This window comes from Aricia agestis, chromosome 17, assembly GCF_905147365.1.
Source record: "Aricia agestis chromosome 17, ilAriAges1.1, whole genome shotgun sequence".
Classification (NCBI taxonomy): Eukaryota; Metazoa; Arthropoda; class Insecta; order Lepidoptera; family Lycaenidae; genus Aricia; species Aricia agestis.
The window spans coordinates 9,256,704-9,280,909 of NC_056422.1; the positions used below are offsets into that span (position 1 = coordinate 9,256,704).

The 24,206-nt window shown below is 36.9% G+C and overlaps 1 protein-coding gene across 3 annotated transcripts in view; it reads right to left on the minus strand.

Annotated features, from left to right (window-relative positions):
• LOC121735365 (histone-lysine N-methyltransferase PRDM16-like) overlaps nucleotides 1-22,452 on the minus strand; it is a 136,840-nt gene extending 114,388 nt beyond the window's left edge. For all 3 annotated transcript variants that reach the window (XM_042126172.1, XM_042126173.1, XM_042126171.1), the window contains exon 1: nucleotides 22,289-22,452. In XM_042126172.1, the coding sequence (XP_041982106.1) occupies nucleotides 22,289-22,328 (40 nt within the window). In that variant the 5' untranslated portion in view covers nucleotides 22,329-22,452. The remainder of the gene's footprint in view (nucleotides 1-22,288) is intronic.
• Between the last annotated feature and the right edge of the window lie 1,754 nt (nucleotides 22,453-24,206).

A 24,206-nucleotide genomic window follows, 5' to 3' on the forward strand; every position in this document is an offset into this window, starting at 1 on the left:
AGGAGTAAATGTAATACATATTTTGTGTTTTAAAAATAAAGGTGTTTACTCCTGTCGATATTCCTTACCAACTTTTAAGCACCTTTTGAAACACGACCTAAACGTTTTCTATAACCGCCATATGAAGATCTCTTATCTACTATAGAATAGACAGAGTAACGGATTGACAAAAAAACCTACCAGTTAATTCGTAACATCTCAATGAGTTTCCATTCTTTCACATTTCTACTTAACTAAATGCAAACCCCGTGTATTATATATTTCAATGACGCAAACTATCAACTATGTATTTGAATAGGCGTAAATTATGTATTATATTACGTCATCAAGGATTATACCTAGCTGTTTAAAGGTATAATATTATTAATAGTATTTTAATTGTCTCCCTGTAGCTGTGTGCCATAAAGAGGTAAGTGCCAGCCCGCACGGCACGACCTGGATATTCGTCCTTCGTTTGTCTTATCCGACTTTTTATTATGAGCTGCTATTTTAATATATTTTCTACTAGTAGTACTAGTTATTTTGTTGTTTTAATTGTTACTTTAGTCTAAATACGGCGCAAAAGTATAAAAAGCTGCAAAGTTTAAATTCCTATGGACTCGCTGCTCAGTGCTCAGGTTTCATTTCCTTTCAGGTAAACAAAATTATGTATTTAAAATTTGGCCATTCGTTTTGAGTGTTAATTTGATCTAGTAATATCTCGATCGTGTGAATAGCAGACACAATATATTTTCATTTGTTATGCGGCAGCCGGGTGCCGCTTGGGGATTGATGGGTTAATATAATGATTTAACCGACTGTTGCATATTTTTATTTCTTGATAAATGTCTTTAAATTGTTGAGTGATGTTTTATTGTTATTAATTATTATCTCTTTGTTTAATAGATTTCATTTTACTATTATAAATAGCGTGGTGGCGTTGGAGCGAGACAGTTGGAAGACCGTGGGGGAGGCCTTTGCCCAGCAGTGGGATAGCATAAGCTGATAAAAAAAATTATAAAGAAAAAAGTTTGTAAGTTTGTAGATTGTATCTTATAAGATAATCATAACTTAGTAAACCTTACAAAGTCTCAAATTCTTCATTTCTCATTCGGACACCAAAACCATAGAACTTACAAAATATCATTGACAAAGCCCAAATTCCAGTAACAAATTATGGTCATTCAACATTGCGATGGTATCGGTCTACGGGTCTACGCACAGATCGACATAACTCAGCGGTCACGAAACTATAATGAGCGCTCATAACGATATTGTATTATCAAAAATAATTAATCCAGTTCATTATAAATCTAGATAATTCGAGAATATTCCTTTCATCACGGAATTGTTAGAAAGTTTTTCTAAATGAATGTTGTTATCCGTAATAACTGGTTAATATAAAAAATACTCTTGTTTATATAAAGATTAAAATGCCAAAACAAATAACAACTAATATAGATTAGTAAACAATTCATTTAGTAAAAAAATATTTAATGCTACTCAAGATTGAAAATCGATAACGGAGAGTTCTTGCTCTAAGTTTTCAGATTATATTTAATTTCTTTCAAAAGAGGTATTATATTCAACTCTTGCTTTTGTCATTAATAACAGGAAGTTTTTATTCCACGTAGATTTAAAAAGAGAACAATAGTAATGAGTTTTACGAGTAAGTTATCATAACTGCGCGGTGCGCCTGCGCATCGTAAACAGTTAATTGGTGATAAAGCCGCGTAATTGGTCGCGGCTATCGACGCCGCTAATGAACGCCCAGATTGTTTTTTTATACATGACAATAAAGCTTAGATCTAAAATTATAAATCCTTCAGGTGAGGGAAAAAAAAGAAATGCCAAATATTATAAAAAGACTAGCTATCCCGACAAAATTCGCCATATAAATTATTTTTGGTAAGTATTAATTTAAAAAGTAGATAAAAACCTATTCTCAGGCCTAACGAATGTAAATACAAAAATTTATAAAATCGGTTGAGCTGTTTTGGAGGAGTTCGCGCACAAACACTGTGACAGGAGAATTTTATATAATAATAATAAATAATAATACACACTGGTTTCGGTGACGGTGGCCGGTTTAATTGAAACCAGGCCAGGTACGCAGGAGTAATTTAATAGTGCCCAAGTGTGTGCGCAGTACACAAGAGCACTCTCTATTCCTTTACTCTCATAACCCAGTGGGAAGGAAGACCGACACGACTGGCGAAAGATCAGCCGCAGGACCGACTTTTTACATGACCATCCGACGTATGGATCATCTTACTTGTCAGACAATCAGGTGATCAGTCTGCATTGTCCTAACCAAACTTGGAAATAACAAGCGCGGGAATCGAACCCACGACCTCCGAGTCAAGAGCCGCGCTCTAGACCACTGGACCACGGAGCTGAGGCGTCAATCTATACTAATATTATAATTGGGAAGAGTTTGTTTGTTTGTTTGTTTGTTTGAATGCGCTAATCTCAGGAACTACTGGTCCGATTTGAAAAATTCTTTCAATGTTAGATAGCCCATTTATTGAGAAAGGCTATAGGCTATATTTTATCACGCTATGACTAATGGGAGCGAAGAAATAGAGAAAAATGGGGGAAATTATTTGAAAGGGCTTATTTGAACGCGCTAATCTCAGGAACTACTGGTCTGATTTGAAAAATTCTTTCAGTGTTAGATAGTCCATTTATCGAGGAAGGCTATAGGCTATATTTTATTACGCTAAGACTAACAGGAGCGAAGAAATATAGAAAATTGTGGAAAAAAAATGGGGGAAATTATTTGAAAGGGCTCTCACGAACTACTGGAGCAATTTTTCTGTTATTTGGCACAGATAAGAAGTAGATCACGTGAAGGATCATAGGCTATTTTTTGTGGACTAATTTGTCTGTGAAATATCTAATTTACGCGGGCGAAGCTGCGCGGAACATTATATTTCGCGTGGTCACAACATCACGCGTAAACGGCTGGACCCATTTTGCTAAAATTTGGTATAAAGATACTTTGAGTCCCGAAAAAGGGCAAGAAATACTAATTTTTATCCCGGAAAATATACGGTTCCCGCACAATAAACTTTTTATGATTCTAAAAAAACTAAAGTCCACGCGGACGAAGTCGCGGGCACCAGCTAGTTTTATATATTAGAGAAGACAAAAAAGAAACGTTAAGTTACTACTTAACGTTTCTTTTTTTAAGAACAAAGATGTCTTTAGAATTTCAGGGAAATTTATTTACAGGGACCATAAATATCACTAAACTTGGTATGGCCCGACAAACAACGTACTGTCTATGATTCAACTTCTATGATAGTACTAACAAGAGACAAAATAAGACATTTAATTAAGACAAAAACAGTTCTCCGGATTGAGTTCTTTTGACACATAAAAACACCTGATAAAACTAAAATAGGACTTTGCAGATTCTAAACGCACTGCACACTTACGTCTTCCAACATGCGACCAGTTTCTAAGTAGTAAGGAGTTTGGCAGCTCAGAAACCCTTTTCTAAGCATCTTAGAAGTTAAGTTAGCCGTGGACGCACGTTATACATCATCACGTGACCTATTATAAACTTCACTCGCGATAACTTCATAGTAATTCTCAACTATGAAGTTGGCTACGGGAATAACCTGCATTGTCGCAAGTTCGTATCTATTTCGGGTTCTTTGACTAACTTTGAAGGTTTGCTTCCGTACAGAAAAATGAGAAAGTTCTCGATATTGAAACAAGTTAAATAAATTCTGAATAAGTTACCTAATAGTCCGGGTTCCCTAGAACATTTTTTTTATTACTATTTTAACGTTGTTAGTGGCGGCCGAAAAGGAAGATCTTCCGACCGAGCGAGATAGCATGCTCGGTCAGGCCGAAGCCCACTGACGTCATTTCAGACGTTGTATATATCTTGCCGTTCTCCGAAACTTCGATAGCGCGATGCAGGAATGTTAGGCGAATTGTGGGTACCGCCACACTATCAAGCAAATTTTTTGTGAGTAGCTTCATTTTGAGAAGACGAACAGCACGTTCCGTAGTCAACCAAGTTTTGTTGATTACAGAACCCTATAACGGAACCCTTACCAGCATATCTTTAAATATTGATGGTTATATAACTTGAACAAATAGAACAATCCATATTTTAGGACCACCAAATCAAGGTATGAAATTCTTTTTATCTGTGTTAGCTAGCAACCTTCAAGATCTTTCGCTAATAAAATTGTTGTTTGTATTATCGAAATAAAGCTGCTCACAAACTACGGAACCCTAAAAATTGGCTTGATTTGATAGTAATAAAAAAATATTCTAGTGAACCCGAACCATAATACTTATTTTGAAACAATTATTAATAAGAAACCAACTGTACCATACTTTCGATTCCCCGACTACCTACACCATAGTGAATATAGTCACTACAAACGTGCTACAAATACACAGTGATGAGTGATGACAATAATAATAATTATTGATGGAGGTATCAAGTTCAAATGTGGCAAGTTGTTTACTGTTTAGGCTATATCACTATAGATTAACCATTATTATTTCTTTCAATAACATAATTTTCAACAATAGTCTTGTATTGTCACTACAACACAAGCATAATAATTATTATTATTGCACAAAAATAGCTATTTAATTAACCATCTTCCTTTGTCATACAGTCGAGTTAAAAGTATTAGATTACATCCTTTAAAATTGTACTTAGTTAAAAAAATCTCTGTTAGTGAGATATGTAGCATTTTTACGTCATTTAATGTTAAGTTGCCAAAAAAGTACCCACAATAACCGACCCACTACTTAAAAATAAACTTAACCCTAAAAACGGCGGTTTCAAATAACCGACAACACTGGAAAGAAGCGTATCGATAATATTTAATGTAACAAGAGCTACTGACACTTAAAAAGTATAAAGACCTTTTTCAAGTCCGGTCCGTGCCTTGAAATAAACATTCGTGTGTTTTGACTTCCATATTCATTTAAGAACATATTATTATGACTGACTTATGTCAATATTTACTGTTATATAAACACGAGACCCTCCTTATTTTATTTTCAGGCTGAACGTAAATAACTTTTACTTATTGGTACTCGTTATCTTCAGAGTTTGTTAAATAATATCTATCTATCTGCTGTCCGTCCATAATTATTAATCCATACTTCCACACTAATATTATAAATGCGAAAGTGTGTCTGTCTGTCTGTTTGTCTGTCCGTCTGTCTGTCAATCTATCTGTCTGTTACCTCTTCACGCCCAAACCGCTGAACCGATTTTGCTGCAATTTGACATAGAGATACTTGGAGACCCGGGAAAGGACGAAAAAAATGTACGGTTCCCGCGCGATGAACCAATGTTTGCGCAACGGTGTTACGGGCGTCATCTAGTATAATAAATGAAAAAGCGTGTCGGTCTGTCTATTACCTCTTCACGGTTAAAATACTAAACCTATTTTGCTGTAACTTGGTCTTGGTATGGAGATAACTACTTTGAGTCCCGGGATAGGATACTTTTTTTCCCCGAAGAATGTTCGGAACCCGCGCGATAAACTAATTTTGGCGCAACGGAGTTGCGTTCATCATCTAGGAAAATTGTACTAAATGGTAGAAAAATTTCATGATCCTGACAACCCTATTATTGTTTACCAATTTAAAAAAAATTAAATTACCTGCACTACACCTGATGATGATTGTATTGAAACGGGTCGTGTGAAACATAAAATAAATTAATAAAAGTGGTATAAGCGCATGGAAAGTGTATATTATGACTGTGAAATGTAAAAGCCTCGAAGAAAGCGTTGCCGTCATATACAGGTTATAGCAAAACTAAGTGATAAAATTACATTAGGATACGATAATATATTTTATTAGAGTTCAGTTAGAGGCGCGTCCGACACGGCGCCGTACGACGCCGTACGACGTCGTGCCGTGTTTTTGTGTCCCGGCTCTAACTCGGCTCAGTACAAAATGTAAGAGACAGCGCGGACGTTCAACTGTTTCTGATCAGAAATTTCGGACAATGTGCGGCCGGGCTTAATATTGAAATGTCATCAGATCTGTCAGATTAAGATAGGGGATGTTTAGTATACCCCAAAGAAGCTTCCATATAAAGCACTGACGATTCAAAGGTTAGGTAAGCCTGTAGGGACATTTTAAAATATAAAAAAATAAAGCTTCATATTTTCCTAACTAAGCTTCGCAGATATTTTATTTTGCACTAAACTAAAAGATTTAGTCCTTGTTGTCTAAAATATATTTATAATTAACCTAAATAAGCAACTTTCTGAATATATTTTCTTTTTCAAAACTTGAAAATGGCTGCAGTTTCTGAACCCACCGCTAAAATAAAAAACGCTCTTATTATTTTTTTATTAATTTTACCTAATGTAAAAAAACCTTAGTTACTAGATCTCCATGACGCTCGAGTGACTACAAAATTAGCACCTTCCCCTCCCTTACTACAGTGAATTCTTCATAACATGGGAACATACCTACCCTAAAGTACACTTAGTTTTGTTTGAAGCCGAAATATAGCGGCGAAACATAATATTATATAGCTACATATCAGTGTGCAGCCCTAATCCCTAGTGGACCAAGAGTCTGCGATGACCAGACCTTGCTCCGTTTCGTTAAGCTCAAAGTTTACTTCCTTAGTTTGTTCTCACTGCTAAGGTGTACTCGGGGAATCGAGACAGTAGCGTTTATTGACTCCCTGTCAAAAAACTTGTCATTTTCTATATAAACCGCGATTGATAATGAAGTGTCAGATGTTCCTAGTCTAATGATAAGTACTCACATACGGTTTTGCTCGATAGTTTTACTCCAAATCGAGCAATAACCACCGTGTGGACCGCAAAACTGATAGCTCGAAGGCTCGCTTTGAGCCGGCCTCGATGGAATTAAATATGTCAAATATGTCATTTCCTTCGATTCGGAGTAAAACAATTGAGCAAAACCGTATGTGAGTACTTAGCATAAAGGGCGATATCATATTTTGCATACTCGATGTGAATTGAACATGGAGCATATCACTTCGAACTTATACTCCAACTTTTTAGTTGGAGATTATCATTCTAAGAGTTACTAAGAGGTTTTCCGATGAATCTGTAATAATCTGTGTCTTTAAAAGAGGTCAATTTTATTCTTAAATATTCTAAATACAGTGCGAGCATTTTTTAAAAAGGTCAATAACCGCTACCGCCATGTTTCGACGAGTACAGTATAGACACCCTCAAACTTTAAGATAGTTTAAGGGTGTCTGGCAGCTGTCGAAAATTTCCAGTACTGGAAGACGAGATGCCTCTATTTACCGCAAAGAATATAAGCAATGTACCTAATTGAGCTTCACTCTTTCTGAAAGGTCACGTAGACCTTCAGAACTGCATACTCGTACCTCCTAAAGTAATCGCGACCGAAACTCCATAGTTGGTGTCCGTTCTTACCTCTGTAAAGCCTAAAGGCCACAAACAGGTAAAATTTTAGCTTTACGAAACGGAGGGTGGTCTGGCCATCGCAGACTCTTACGAGTACTCTATAGTCTTAACAAAGTACGTTCCGTCGGAAAATCTCTCGCCATTTTCCCGGAAATGCCTCAGGGAAACGTCACTTTGGCTTATCTACTTTCAGCAACTTTTTTTTCTAAGTAATGTTATGTTTTTGGTGTTTTGGTTTGTTATAGAATATTGTTAATATAATATTTCTTACGCTTTGTGTCTAGTTCGTTGAAGTTTGTTTTATAAGCGCATTTGCAGTACAAATGACAAAGTTTTGAAAAATCGTAATTGTAAAAGATAGAAGATTTTTAATTAAAGTTACGCAGGTATGTCTTTATTGTCTCTAGATGAAGGAACCCATACTTCCTAGAAAACTCTATATTCTTTAACGCCATTACTTGACAAAAACGATCATTCAACTATCAAGACCCACTGCGAACTCCTGCCTATTACTTAAACGATTCAACTATCAAGATACTCTCAACGTCTCCGAACTATTACTTTTACAATGACATCTCCAATCTTCGGCGCCATTTAAATCCAATATTGCGAGTATCAAGATTAATCGGTCATCCATCCGTCACCCTCACAAAAGGAGTGACCCTCCGTCTATCGGTGATAACGTTATTGATAGTTGGAGCTATTGTGAGAAAAATCGCGGCGACTCTATACACTTTTTATTGGGAAAATCTTACTTTAGCTTATTAACCCTCAAGTTAAACTGCCACTTCTTAACTTTTAAATAATGACGTGTATATCACAGGTATCCATATCTTATATCTTTAAACGAGCAATTCTTGTGTATTGCTATATAACTACACATCCTAGTTATAAGTTGTAATATAACTAGGATGTGTAGTCTTATGTCGCCGCACACGGGCCGCACGCGACACCCACAAACGCCGTTTTAAGCTAGTCGTAAAATGAATCGTTGTAGCGTATGGCGGCCACCGGCGTCAAAAATTTATGAAAACGGCTTTTTGTGGTTGTGGCCGGTGGCCCGTGTCGGGGAAGTCCTTACAGGTATTGCATGTTTTGCAAATTATTTTAATGAACCCCTTTTCTATCTTCTCGTCTTGGTAACTTTTGCTTTACCTCTACGGGTCAATTTGAACCGCGACGCGACGCGTAGATGTATTTCTGTACTGAATTGACAGATTTCAATTGCGTGGGGAGTGGTGACTGGTGGGGACGTCTTCTACAAATCTGTCAAATCCATAAAAATTTACAAAATATGCATCTGCGCGACGCGTTGCGTTCTGAAGTAAAATGCAATTAAGATATTCGAATGTGGCCTCTTACAATACGGCTAGGTATATGTTATAATTTTAACGTGTCTGTCCGTCTGAGTTTGAAAGCTGATATGATCAAGAGTGTTTTATGAGTAACTAACTAACTCCGCTGGCTCAGCGACCCAAAGTGGATCTCGGCCTCCGAAACGAGCTTCCGCCATTGAGCCCTGTCCTGCGCTACCTCCTGCCAGTTACTGACTTGAAGGTCACGCAGGTCAGCCTCAACAGCATCTCTCCAGCGATACCTGGGGCGTCCAACAGGACGACGGCCTGTTGGACGGCCCTTATACGCTCTTTTGTTTCGTTTTATGAGTGTTCATCATTATTATCTGCCCGCTCAGTGCTAGAAAATTTGGGTTTGTCTACTTTATGAAAGGTTGTAAGCAACTTCCAAATTTGAGCGGTTCAATATTTTGTGTTCTGATTACACTTAGTAGAGTTCTTGAATCGGGGGTTGGCTATAAATTTCTCTATTTAGCATTATTATATAAACACCAATTCAGAAAACCATAAGAAGGCCTAACGGTATTTAAATATATTTGTACGAATTTATTCAAAATAATAAAATAAAATGTAAACCCACGTAGTCCCACGACAAATGATGTACAAATTACAAAGCTATTGTATGATATTTGCGTGGCAGAAAGTTAAAAATATTATATTATACTTCTCACAAACTTTTTCAACGCACAATTTTCTAAATTAACATAATAGAAAGAATTTATGTCCATTATACAAAAAGCTTTTTTTAACTACTGGGTTGAATTGATGTTTTTTTAACTAGATACTCCGTTAAAATCAAATCAAAATCAAATCAAAAATATTTATTTCCAAATACCTTTTACCAAAAAGGTGGAAAATAACAATGAAAGTTTTAACTAATTTACGCTAAGTAAGTAAAGTACCTAAGTAAAATATGGTACATTTATATAGAAGCGACCTACGGTCAGTCAACTTATTTTTCCCAAGGTGTGCTATCATTGAGAAAATCAGTTACCTTTTAATAAGCCTTACCACACAAACGATCTTTAACAACTTTTTTAAATTTATTAATTGAAAGATTTTGGACGTCGTCTGGGATTTTATTGTATAGGCGTATACATTGACCTTTGAAAGATTTTCTTACTTTGCTCAGCCTGGTTATTGGTATATCTAGCTTGTGCTTATTCCTAGTGTTCCTGAAGTGAATGTCACTTTTTGTTTTAAAATTACTTACATTTTTTCTCACGTATAACAAATTGTCCAAAATGTATTGAGAGATTACGGTCAGAACTCTTATTTGTTTAAACTTTTCTCTGAGAGATTCAAAGGATGACATTTTATAAATAGATCGTATAGCTCGCTTCCTATAAAAAGTATCCTATGTCCTTTCTCCGGACTCAAAGTATTTCCATACCTTCCCGGCTCCCGCAAAATTGGTTCAGCGGTTTGAGCGTGAACTGTGAAGAGATAAGACAGATACACTTTTGCATTTATAATATTATTATGGATCTCAGAAATGATCCTTACCTATAAATACATACAATACGCATACAATCTTAACCTTCTAGAAGTTAAACAGAGTCAATTCACCAAATGGTCCATCTCACCACGGGGGACGACCTTACTTACGGAAGCAGTGGTTGGATACCAAATGCCAAGGCCACTGTAACCATTAACTATTAACCACTAACCATTAACCATTTACCGAATGGTTATTGATAACGTTACCATTCCTCGCGACTTAGCGTGCTCACAAATATTCTTTTAACATGATTATTGTTATGGAAAGTTCAAGGATTTAAGTGTCTTTGTATTGTTTGAATTCTTTGTATTTATCGTAACAAAGTATAGATTGGTCTGTAAGAAATGATAGGTAGAAAATTAAAATATCATGTTTTTTACATAGTTTCTCAAGGAAATTTGTTATTTGCTCTAGTGTTAATTATGTTAATACTAAGTTAATATATTAAATATTTATATATAAAAGATATTTGTTTCTTTGTTTTTTTATGAAATAAGGGGGCAAACGAGCAAACAGGTCACCTGATGGAAAGCAACTACCGTCGCCCATGGACACCCGCAGCATCAGGAGAGCTGCAGGTGCATTGCCAGCCTTTTAACAGGGAATAGGGTCATAGGGGAAGGTAGGGATAGGAAGGGAAGGGAATAGGGGAGGGTAGAGAAGGGAATAGGGTAGGGGATTGGGCCTCCGGTAAACTCACTCACTCGGCGAAACACAGCGCAAGCGCTGTTTCACGCTGGTTTTCTGTAAGAACGTGGTATTTCTCTTATGTTTGTATGAATTAGACTCTAAAAGCTACTGGATCGATTCTGGTGAAACACAATGAGGTAGAGTAGAGTAAAGCCAGTTTGTCGCGGATTTTTTTACACCAAATTATATTGCCTGCGTAGGGAGAATCCGAAAACATCTATACTTCCACAATAATTATAAAATTGAAAGTCTGTGTGTTACCTCTTCACGCCCAAACCGCTGAACCGATTTTGCTGGATATGGAGATACTTTGAGCCTCGGGGAAGGACATAGGTTACCTACTTTTTATTCCGGTATATGTACGGTAAAAACGCCTCCGTGGTCTAGTAGTATAGAGCGCGGCTCTTGACGCGGAGGTCGTGGGTTCGATTCCCGCGTTGGAAACATGTTATTTCCAAGTTTGGCTAGGACAATGCAGGCTGATCACCTGATTGCCTGACAAGTAAGATGATCCATGCATCGGATGGGCATGTAAAAAGTCGGTCCTGCGCCTGATCTCTCGCCGGTCGTGTCGGTCTTCCGTCCCACTCGGTTATGAGAGTAAAGTAATAGAGTACTCTTGTGTACTGCGCACACACTGGGGCACTATAAAATTACTCCTGCGTAGCTGGCCTGGTTTCAATGAAACCGGCCACCGTCACCGAAACCGGTGTGGGAGCTATTATTATTATATTATATGTACGGTTCCCGGTGGAACGAATTTTGGCGCAAGCAACGGAGTTGCGGGCGTTATCTAGCTAGGGCATATTCTCAGAAACACAAATCCAATCAATGATTTTCCTTACTAGAAGTGCTCAACACAATAAGACTGATCTTAGATACGTTATCTGTGACTCACATAAAGTCGCCTGACACACCATCACAATACCTCATAGCTAATTTATCTTGGAGTTGGAGGAGACTGATCCTTATGTGAAAAGGTATAAAGGTCCTTGTAGAGGTAAAATAACTATGAATGTTGTTCTATGTGCAATCAATAGTTCTGTAGCTTTATGTAGCTCTACTATTTAAAAACCGGCCAAGTGCGAGTCGGACTCGCGCACCGAGGGTTCCGACAGCTTAAAGGTATTATAGACCTGAGTATTTGGTATGAATTTCAATTTAATACCTCTACGCGTTTATGAGGAAATGGGTAGTAAGTTTAAAATTATTAAAAAAAAAAATATTATGTGATGTAACTAAAAATTTATGGTTTTCGTAATTTTTCCTTTATCTATGCTATAAGACGTTGCTTCGTACCAAATTTCAAGATTCTGAGTTCACGGGAAGCACCCTGTAGGTTTTGATTCCCTTGCAAGTGTCGAAAATTTGCGGCATAAACGGCTGTATCTTTTGATTGCGTTGGCTTAGAAGTTTGATTTTTTCACAGCTTCAAGGGACAGTAGACCTGAGTAATTGATATAAATTTCAGCTTCATACCTCCACGCGTTCCTGAGAAAAAGGGTCTTGACAGACGGACGGACGGACAGACGGACAACAAAGTGATCCTATAAGGGTTCCGTTTTTTCCTTTTGAGGTACGGAACCCTAAAAATCACTTCGTCCCGATAGTACAATAATATAATTAAATTATTATTATAATTAAATTTAAAATTTAACGCTAGTAGGGAACCGTACATTTTTCCAGGACAAAAAGTATGTCTTTCCCGTGACTCGTAGTATCTCCATGCCAAATTTTAACAAAATCGGTTATATATTAGTATGGGTTTTCCCGCAGACCGCCGTAATAACCCAAGCAGCAAATGGACGTGCTATAATGGTCGAGAGCACGTTTTTGTTTTCGCCTTAAGTTCTATAAAAGTTCTTAAAACAGTCGAGTAAAAGTGCTGTAAACGTTTACTCAACGCGAAAAAGGCGCATTTTATTCAGACTAAAGTCCTATTGAAGTGGAATAAGCGCTGAGTAAGCAACAAAAAGATGCTGTAAGATTTGAGTAAAAGTGGTAGAAAACACTAAGTGTGTTTTAAGAACAACCAAAATGCGTATATAGGATATATAGTTCAATAAACGCAATTGATTTGCTATTAGACAGATAAAGTGTGCTATTATAGCAGACGAATTGCTTTTATTCTCCTTTTTAGTTCTATAACAGCGAATAGAATGCTTTTACTCGACAAATTAGTGCTGTAAAGAGTGCGAGCTTGTGTGCTACATAAATTTAATGTAAAACAATTAAAGTTATTAAACTACATCTCAATCCTTATCTATATTATCAAGTTTTTGAGAAATCAATATGTGATTATTTTTACTGTTCATGTAGTTACTCCAAAACATCATGCGCAACAAGCTTTATTGATAAACCCAAAGACATTTTTACATAAACATTCATGCGCTGCCTATTTTCTTAAATTTGAAGACTAATTTATATAATTAAACATACTTAAAATATATTTTTTTACTGCCATTGTCCATATTGATAATCTAGTTGCAGTTACAGCTAACTTATTCCATTAAAAGTCGAGTAAGAGTGTCACCACATTTATAGCACAAGGTGTCGCCATGATAACAGAATTTAGGGTTCGCTTCGTAAATATCGTATAACAGCTCTTAATTACACTACAACACCTATACGAACGTTTTTAATTCTACTATAAGAGTTAATCTATAAGCGCGCAGTAACAGCAGCAATATTGCCATAAGCAATACGATTGCGTTTATAGAGCATTTATAGAAACATAAAAGATAGCTGAGTAACGGCTGTATAAAAGCACCCAATTCAGCGAATCATCAATTCTACAGCTATTATACGACTATTATAGATCAAACAATCGAATAACGAGTATTTTAGCCATATTAATTCAGCATCTGCTAAAAGGTGGAGTAAAAGGGCTAAAACATAGTGCTGTAAGCGTTTATTCGACGTCCTTAAAGCACACATTAGCAAATATTGCCAAATAGTCGAGATAACCGCTATTATACGATAAATGGGTGTTTTATGAACGGTTACCCGGCTCTTATACGATTAAAGGCTGAGTAAAAAAATCCTTATTCGACTGTTTTGCTGCTTGGGAAGTAGCCTATGTGTTAAGGTGACCGGGACGCCACGTCAAATCATTAAATCACATTATCTTTATCCAAATTATCAAGGCGTCTTAATCCAGGGTATCAACTAACTCCATACCAAACAAATACTAAAATTTTTCCAGCTGTTTAATCGTGAAGAAGTAACAAACATACAAACTTACAAACTGTATTTCGCATTTAAGTATGATATTAGTACGATACGCTGGTGTCTAGTATTATTAGGTTTGGAAAAATCTTCCCCTGTTCCCTTAATATCCTTAATCAAATTGGTTGTGAAAAGTTCCCCTATAGTTTATACGTGGGAGAGCCATGCTTCGGTACGAATGGGTCGGCTCGACCGGAGAAATACCACGTTCTCACAGAAAACCGGCGTGAAACAGCGCTAGCGCTGTGTTTCGCCGAGTGAGTGAGTTTACCGGAGGCCCAATCCCCTACCCTATTCCCTTCCCTACCCTCCCCAATTCCCTTCCCATCCCTACCCTCCCCTATTACCCTATTCCCTCTTAAAAGGCCGGCAACGCACCTGCAGCTCTTCTGATGCTGCGAGTGTCCATGGGCGACTGAAGTTGCTTTCCATCAGGTGACCCGTTTGCTCGTTTGCCCCCTTATTTCATTAAAAAAAAAGTTTATAAACAGGAGTAAATCTAATCTTCATAGGCTATTGTTAAGGCTTACTGGTCAAGCATAAACCTGATGATTTGTTATACCGAATATTGAGGAAATGAGGCGAATTGAAACGTAATCTCAGTACTATGGAAGAAATTTCTAGAAGTACGATCGCTGACATACCTTATTGACCGCATTTTGTTCTTATGGCTATGGTGATAGGGCTCAAAAGTGGCATGCAAACACCGTACAATCAGCTTAATAAATGTCACGAACTTTATGAGGTAAATAAGTTACAAGTTCTTCTGCATTATAATATTATTAGTAAGTAATATAAACCTTATGACGTCAGCGAGGTATTTAAACAGTTATAAAAGTTAACTTGCTTATCCGTGAATGTTTACTAATTATTAATTACTGTATTATATTACAAAAGATTATTATGAATATCTTTTCATCTGTTAAAACAATAAATATTATTACTATTCAGTAAAATAGATTTAAATTTATTGAAATCCTACGTAATTCGATCGGGTTATGTGGGATACTGAAACGATATAACCCAACCAAATAAATTAGATTCGCAATCTGCTTTTTCTGGAGGTACATAATCTTTCCTTTTACCACATTTTGAGCTTTATTGTCGATTAATAAGGTCGAAAAGTGATATAGGCTTCGATTGTACAAATTTAGATTGTGGTGAATATTCTGAAATGCACCTCCGAGCAAACATCCTGTGCTATATACGTCAACATCGTAACCTCGACGATGTTAAATAAAACCTGAAAGAGCGCATTCTCTGTTCCTCGCTTATGGAAGCGATGGTCCTAGGGCTGCCAGTTCAGAGAAAACGTTCATTGAAACAAAAGGCAAAAAGAGCATTTTTAACTGGTATTTTATACTTATTTAACATCACGCTTAAGCGAAATTTTAAAACATCCATGTGCGATTGTAAGAAAATATACGTAGCTTGTATACAGCTAAAAGGGTGAATGTTGATGAAACTTCGTTTAAATACTTCTTATATATAGACAGTAGAGACATAAAAATAATAATATAAAATAACCGGTGTCAGTAACGGTGGCCGGTTTCATTGAAACCAGGCAAGATACGCAGGAGTAATTTTATAGTGCCCGAGTGTGTGCGCAGTACACAAGAGCACTCTCTATTCCTTTACTCTCATAACCCAGTGGGACAGAAGACCGACACGACTGGCGAGAGATCAGGCGCAGGACCGACTTTTTACATGCCCATCAGATGCATGGATCATCCTACTTGTCAGACAATCACGTGATCAGCCTGCATTGTCCTAACCAAACTTAGAAATAACATGTTTCCAACGCGGGAATTGAACCCACGACCTCCGAGTCAAGAGCCACGCTCTTAACCACTAGACCACGGAGTCTGTTGATTGTGAAAAGTTCTCACATTAGACACATAATACACATATCTACGGCGAAGCATATACAATGTGTAGTATACGATTTTAAAATAATAATTAATAATGCAAAATAATAAGTCTTATTTCAAGACAATATGAGTCATCAGGCCGTGTCAGCCCTGCGAGTAGTGTGCATCAGGTACGGCGCACCGCGCACACATGCGCGCGCGCACACACTGTCCGCGAACAATCGATCGTAAATCTGCCCCGATAAAATTATAGGAGGGAACAATGGACGATACGCCATAACCTCCTTTCCTCCCAGCGCGGAGAGTCCTCTTTCAGCCACCTGGACCCTCCCATGCCTCCTCCGGCCCAGAGATAGAGTCCACAATCGCACGTGTATAGACAAGAAATGTTTATTTTCAGAGACGCACGATATGCCAATTTACATCTTATGCTGGAGCCGGAGAGGTGATAATGGCATACCGCGAAGCCACTCTCGTAATTGCGAAATTCACGCTCCACGGCGCGGTACAAAAATAAGATTATGGATTCCGCTGAGCTCGAGGTTATTGTGATTCGAGGATTCCGTAGGTATGTCTGAAAGTTTACGACCAACTATTCTCGGAAATGTAAATCTCAGTATTGAATATTCGCGTTTGGCGGAAGACATTGTCTCGAGTGTGACTCGACGGCAGAAAATAGATTTGATCGATCGCAGACGCAGAGCTTTGGCAGCAAAATGATACCAGTATATAGTGTACAGTCAAATCGTAAACTATAGTTCTATTGAGTAATAATAATAATAAGATAATAGAACTATAGTTTACGATTTGACCAAGATTTCTTAAAAGTTTTAAAAATAAAATGCGAAGGTCTTTATGAATAAGATTCCGGTTCGGAAAATCTACATAATTTATTTAACTTACAACTTAACAGTACTAAGCAAGCCAGAAAAATCTATTGTTGACTAGAAAACTAGAAAAGACGAATCTAATCATATCTCCATCTAAATAATAATGGTCTCTCAAGCTCAAATCCTAAGAATCTCTAAGGTCCTACAATGTGCCAAATAAAAATACCTCTTTATACTAAGACACTCAAAAACATAACCCTTCTAATAAAAAGTCGTATCACAAATTGATTCGTATCGATCATCAGTCATGCATTCTCTTTTAAATGGCATTTCTTTGAATGTCTGTCACATCCAGTGGCTAACGATTCATACACAACAAAGAGCGGCTATCGCGTCTCGAAATGGCTGTTGTTCCAGTTAACGTCACGATAACTGAACATATCATCATCATCATCAAACCTTACGGGTTACAAAGAGATGGGTATAGACATTAGTCCATAATATATAAATAACTAACTGACGCCCGCAACTCCTTTGCGCCAAAACTCATTTATCGTGCGGGAACCGTACATTTTTCCGGGACAAAAAGTATCCTATGTCCTTTCCCGGGACTCAAAGTATCTCCATGCCAAATTTCAGCAAAATCGGTTCAGCGGTTTGGGCGTGAAGAAGTAATAGACAGACGGACAGACATACAGACACACTTTCGCATTTATAATATTAGTATGGACATAGGGAAATTTCGGAGCTACAAAGAGTGTAGACTAAAATCTATAATAGGGAAATCGTGAAAAAAGTCTGACACTTATTGTATTTTGTTATTCGTCTACAAAAACAGCTCTGTATGTTCATAAGTCGGAGAAAGAATACGTTGGCGACCCGAGTAAAACAAAGCTACAATCTTACCTCACCCCTAAGGTTTAGACGTGGGAGAGCCATGCTTTGGCACGAATGGGCCGGCTCGACCGGTAAAATACCACGTTCTCACAGAAAACCGGTGTGATACAGCGCTTGCACTGTGTTTCGCCGAGTGAGTGAGTTTACCGGAAGCCCAATCCACTACCCTATTCCCTTCCCTGCCCATCCCTACCCTCCCCTGTTACCCTATTCCCTCTTAAAAGGCCAGCAACGCACCTGCAGCTCTTCTGATGCTGCGAGTATCCATGGGCGACGGAAGTTGCTTTCCATCAGGTTACCCGTTAGCTCGTTTGCCCCCTTATTTCATAAAAAAAACCATCAATAATAAATAATAATTGTTAAAGTTATTTAAGTTCGAGTGCTCGATATTTTCTGTGCCTTGTTTTATCTTCAGAAATGTTAAGTTTCACTCTTTGTTCTTTGTTACTACTTAGGTCTTACAAGGTATAACCTATATGAGTATAAGCTGCTATACCAGGCTTTATATGAATGGAATGTTAAGTATGCTATGGTCAAAAATGTAAAATAATTTAAAAAATTTGTAGCTCGTAGGCCTCTACGAACCCTCTACGAAACTCGTTATTTTGTCGTGTTTTATAAAATTATAAACTATCTCAGAAGTTTACGTTACTAATTTGAAGATTATAATTATTTTTTACACTTACAATAAATAAACACTAACATATTGTCATCATGAGTAAAATTCACAGACAATAGATCAAAATAGATACCGCATGTCGCTCCATTTGTATGAAAACGAGCGCTGTGACGTACCGATGATAAGAAACGTGTCCATTATCAAGGCCAACGTTTCTATTTGAATTTCTACAGCTCAATACGGCACTTTTAGGCATTTAAGCATTTTTAAAATTCCGATTGACTAAAGAACAGACTTTCGAAAGACGAGCATTGCTCGTCGTTTGGGAACGCAATATGGCACGCAAAGTACTTTCAGAGAAGTTGATTCCCATGCAAATCGGGGACCTAAGTAGTTTGGTCGCGTTACGTCAAACCCAGCTGACAGATCACAGTTAACATTGAATTGACATATTCGACCAAATAACGTTGGTCTGTCAATTGCATAGGAATCAACTTCCTCGATGGTACATACACATGCGGTATCTATCTTGATCTATGTTTGTGGTAGATTAAATTGCTAAGAAGAATCAAGAATATCTACGAATACTACCTTCTTTGTGGTAAAATCAAATTGCTTAAGAAGAATCAAGCATCTACGATTTCTACGAAAACTACATTCTTTTGACTCTTGTTTATTAGATGTTCCCATCCCCACCACCCATCAATCCCCAAGCGGCACCCGGCTGTCGCATAACAATAATTGAAAATCTATTGTGTCTGCGATTCCCACGTCGATCGAGGTGTTAAAGTGTGCTTAAGGAAACCTTGCGGAAATTACATTTAGTACGAAATTTTACCTAATAATAAAAACCAGATGAATTTTAAATAGGTTGCCAATCATATTTTTATATGTACGGAAAATCTGTAATCTGTATTAAAGTGGATTAACACCCACAAATATTTCAAAAAACGCCAACCCAGGTAGTCAACTACTATAGTATTATACTGATGATGATGATGAATATCCAATACATCGATGTAAACAAATCTCTTTATCTGAGGCTGTAAAGTGTATCGTAAAACAGACGATTGGCTGGCGCGTTGTGCAATGTTTGGAAAACGCTAGCTAGATACATATACTAGCTGTATATGTGTTATCTTATCGCTGCTACGGTATATAGGAGGTTTTCCACTCACATTATTGTCATCATCATCACGTGCCTTTTTATATTTAACGAGCTTTTGCCCGCGGCTTCGCTCGCGTTAAGAAGTATTATTATATACAAACTTTCATCCCCTATTTTAACCCCTTGGTGGTGGAATTGATCAAAATCCTTTTTTAGCGGATGCCTACGTCATATCATCTATCTGCATGCCAAATTTCAGCCCGATCGGTCCAGTGGTTTGGGCTGTGCGTTGATAGATCACCATGTCAGTCAGTCACCTTTGAGTTTTATATATATACAGATAAAGGGGCAAACAAGCAAATGGGTCTCCTCATGGAAAGCAACTACCGTCGCCCATGGACACTCGCAACATCAGAAGAGCTGCAGATTCGTTGCCGGCCTTTGTGCCAACTAGTTCTCTACGTTAAAATAAAGTAGACTCCATTACTATGTCTGTTTTGTAAAGTCATGTAGAGTTATGCATTTTTATAAATGATTTTGGTTTAAAAATGTCTGGTTAAACTGAAGATAGTATGTTTGTGGTTACAAACGAGATTTTTATTTTCTCATATAATATGTTTAATAATTATTGTCAATATTTATTATGAATAGAAATTAGGTATAAGAATAGCAAATAGCAAAAGATCAATACGTAGACAATTTACTTGTCCTAAAAGATGTAAGTAGATTTTATTAATTTTTATCCTCACGTTAGTGGGTTACAATTATAACATATTATATCTAATAACAAAAATGCATTTACAAAATCATGAAGTCTTCTTCTTAAGAAACAACCATCAGATTTATAAACTTAGATTTTTAAGGGCCAGTTTCACCACTTTTTGTTAAAGTGCCGAATCGGCTATTCACAACTTCTTTGACAGATTCTCCATACTTGATCTGTCAAGTTAATTGGTTGATAGCCTATTACTTATCAGGAACAGGCGCGTGGTGAAACAGGCCCTTAGTATCATAAACATTTACTGACAAAATGGGATTTAATCCTATATACTACTTATATAGATTTTTTAAATAACTCTACTTTACAAATTAACTCTCACAATAGTAGGAGAGTTGATATAACTGAGTAATTAAACCCTCCCTAATCCCGGTCTGTGTTTGAGTTACACAAGTCAACAGTATAACTATGGTCTGCAGAACTTTATAAAGCGTAGACTAACAGACAGACTACCAACACAGATTTAATTCGATTAAATTAATGCGAAAGTCTGTATTTTTGTCTTTGAGCCTTTTCGCTTAAACTTCAGAATTTTAATGGCATTTGGTATGGAGAAACTTCGAATCTCGAAAGAGAACAAAGTATAATAATAATCATGTAATTTTTTCACTAGAAAAGTACGTTTTGCGCAAGGGAAACCTATATAACTAAAAAAATATGAACACCAAAGATGCACACGTTAACTATACCCTTTTTTAGGGCTCCGTACCCAAAGGGTAAAAACGGGACCCTATTACTAAGACTTCGTTGTCTGTCTGTCTGTCGGTCTGTCTGTCTCCAGGCTGTAACTCAAGAACGGTAATAGCTAGAGAATTGAAATTTTCACGGATTATGTATATCTGTTGCCGCTATAATTTTGCTCTATAATGGTACGGAACACTTCGTGCGCGAGTCCGACTCGCACTTGGCCGATTTTTTATTTTCTATTTAAACGTAAACATAATAATTATATCAAAATAATGCGCCTGTAATACTACCAAATGATAATGTCGTTTATAATAATCGTTCTGTGTAGAAAATAAAAGTATGTAGAGTACGTTGTACTATTATGTTAAGTATATCTAAAACTTAGACTAGAAAGAAAGAAAATATAATTAAACAAATTCATTATTGTGTGCTTATTTCAAATATCTTCTTCGTATTACTAAAATAATTCTACAACTATATCTAAAACAAATCAACTCCAACACACACACAAAACAAAAACATTTTCATCAACATTTGTTTGTATATAACGTAAATAAATAATGAAAAGCTCTGAGGCTCATCCAATGACAAGTGACAATCGAGGGATCGTCCCTCCGTGTTATCCTACATTGTAAAATACACTCTAACTGTACACAATAGAGTGTAGTTTAAAATGGCGGGCGTCGGAGGATGTCCCTTGCTATCTTGTCAGCGTGGGAGGGGTCAACCAATGGCAGCGCAGCGTTATTATCAGAGATACCTACTGCGCATCGTATGTATTTGTATACTAATATTATAAAATATATCTGTATGTCTGTCTGCTTGTCTGTATGTATGTTACCTCTTCAAGGTTTTGCTAAACCGGTTTTGATGTGGAGACTCTTTGAAATGAAGAAGTTTTTAATCGTGACAAATAAACGTATTTTTTTCCAAATATATTTTGATATTATCTAACATTGCAATGTTACTATGATAAATATAGGCTATATTTCATCATCATTATCGGCATTAGCAAATCAAATGTTGCTGGACCGATTTTGACAGGACTTGGATGATAGCTAACGAAAATGAATGTTGGAAAACTGAGAGGGTATGAATGTTTTTTTAGTTTCACCACAAAGAGCATGAGGTCGCTAGTCATAAATACTTTTGTGTAAAACTCTTTGTCTACTCACCAGACGGCTTTTTAATAGAGTTTTTAATTGTTAACATTTATTTCTTACTGTCCGTGGTTAAAAGTGTTTTTTATTCATAAAGAACACTTTTTTCCCACTTACAAATGATTCAAAGTAACCAATCTAACAATAATCTAATACAAAACCCATACCTTTGTTGTGGAACCTCCTAGCTACGGCTTTTGATCTCATCGTTTTCAAATTTGGAATCAGTCGGGCGCGGGTCGGCGGCGGGTAAGTACGCTTACCGGGTAAGTGCGGCAAGTGGTAAGCGCGGTAAGCGGTAAGCGGTAAGTGCGCGGCGTGTCGCGCCCGCGGTCGCCGCTACACTGTTTACCCGGTGACTTTTCAGCCGGGAAGCGCTGCCGGCCGCTTGTCATACACTCAAACACGCACATGTCATAATCGATCTAAGTTTAATATCTTATAACGAGGCTATGGCACGTGTACTGGTATAGGCAAATAGGGTAGGTACTTACACTAGATAGCGGTAAGGGTTAATTGAATTGGAACAGTTTTTTAACAACTTTTTCGATACAGTCTTAGATCTCAATTTGTTATAATTGATGTAAGTTCAATATATAACTACGTGGCACGTGTCTACACCTACCTAGTACAGGTAGGTAAGTAGACCGTACTCTAGGTAGCGATAAGGGTCATAATCTAAGTTTTATATCTTCTAGCAGCTATTACACCTAAGTAGTTAATATTAGTAGGCAGCGTAAGAGTTAGGTTAGTCTTATCGAATTGGAGCAGTTTTTGACAACTTTTTCGATACAGTCACATCGCAATTTATGTCATAATCCATTTATGTCTTTAATATGTCTTATAACTACGGCACTTATCTACACCTACCTAGTATAGGCACAGAATATACATATATCTTCACAAAATGTCCTATGATGAAACTGAAAATTTCATGGTATAATGGAACTTGCATACTCGAATTATTTTTTAAATATATCTACATAATACAATAAAGTAACCACACCTCAATAATAATTGCACATAATACTCACAGACCCACAAACTCTGTCTACTCTTCCACATCCATATTATTATGTAATTTTAAAACTAAGATAAAATAAGGTAAATATTTAATTGTATTGTTATATTAAAGGTAAATAGATAAAATCATAACTATACTGAGTCAAAATCTGTGCCATTTAGAATACATAAGTTTATAACATATTGTAATTAAGGAACTATTGCTAATACTGTATAAAAATTGTATGTTCTGTATTTAGGGGAAAAGAGACTGCTAGCCCTAACTACAGGTTTCCTAACCTATATAGGGAAGCAGGCGCTTCACCTCACTTGATTTTATGTAGTGTCTAATAAATTTTATTTTATTTTATTTATTTTTATATATTAGTAGTACCTAGTAGGTATAGGTAGGTAAGTACTCTAGAGTCTAGGTAGCGACAAAACTTGAACGAATTTGAACAATTTTTCGTAGTTCGTCGAACAACCTGAGATCGTAACATGCTATATCTACAAAGTTTAATATCATGACGACCTCTGTGGCTCAGTGGTGAGCGCGTCGGTAGCTCAAGCCGGGGGTCGCGGGTTCGAATCCCGCCGACGGAACAAAAAGTTTTCAATGTTCCCGGGTCTGGATGTGTATTAAATATGTGTATGATATAATAAAAATCTTAAATATATGTATAGTATAAAAGTATTAAATATATTTCCGTTGTCTGGTACCTGTAACACAAGTCCTTTAGGTACTTAGCACGGGGCCAGACTGACGTGGTGTGAAGCGTCCATAGATATTATTAGATATTATTATTATTATGTAACAAGGCTACGGCTCGTATAGGTACTACCTACGAGTAGGTAGGCAGGAAGATGCTCTTGCGGTAGGAACGAATTTGAACAGTTTTTGACAACTTTTTCGACGATTCGACGAACAGCCTGAGATCGTAACATGTCATAATAATTCATCTACTAACTTTAATATCTTATAACGAGGCTCCGGCTCGTATGCTAGATAGGTATAGGTGCTCTATGTGGCGGTAGGGGTTAATCGAATTGACACAGTTTTGACAACTTTTTCGATACAGCCGA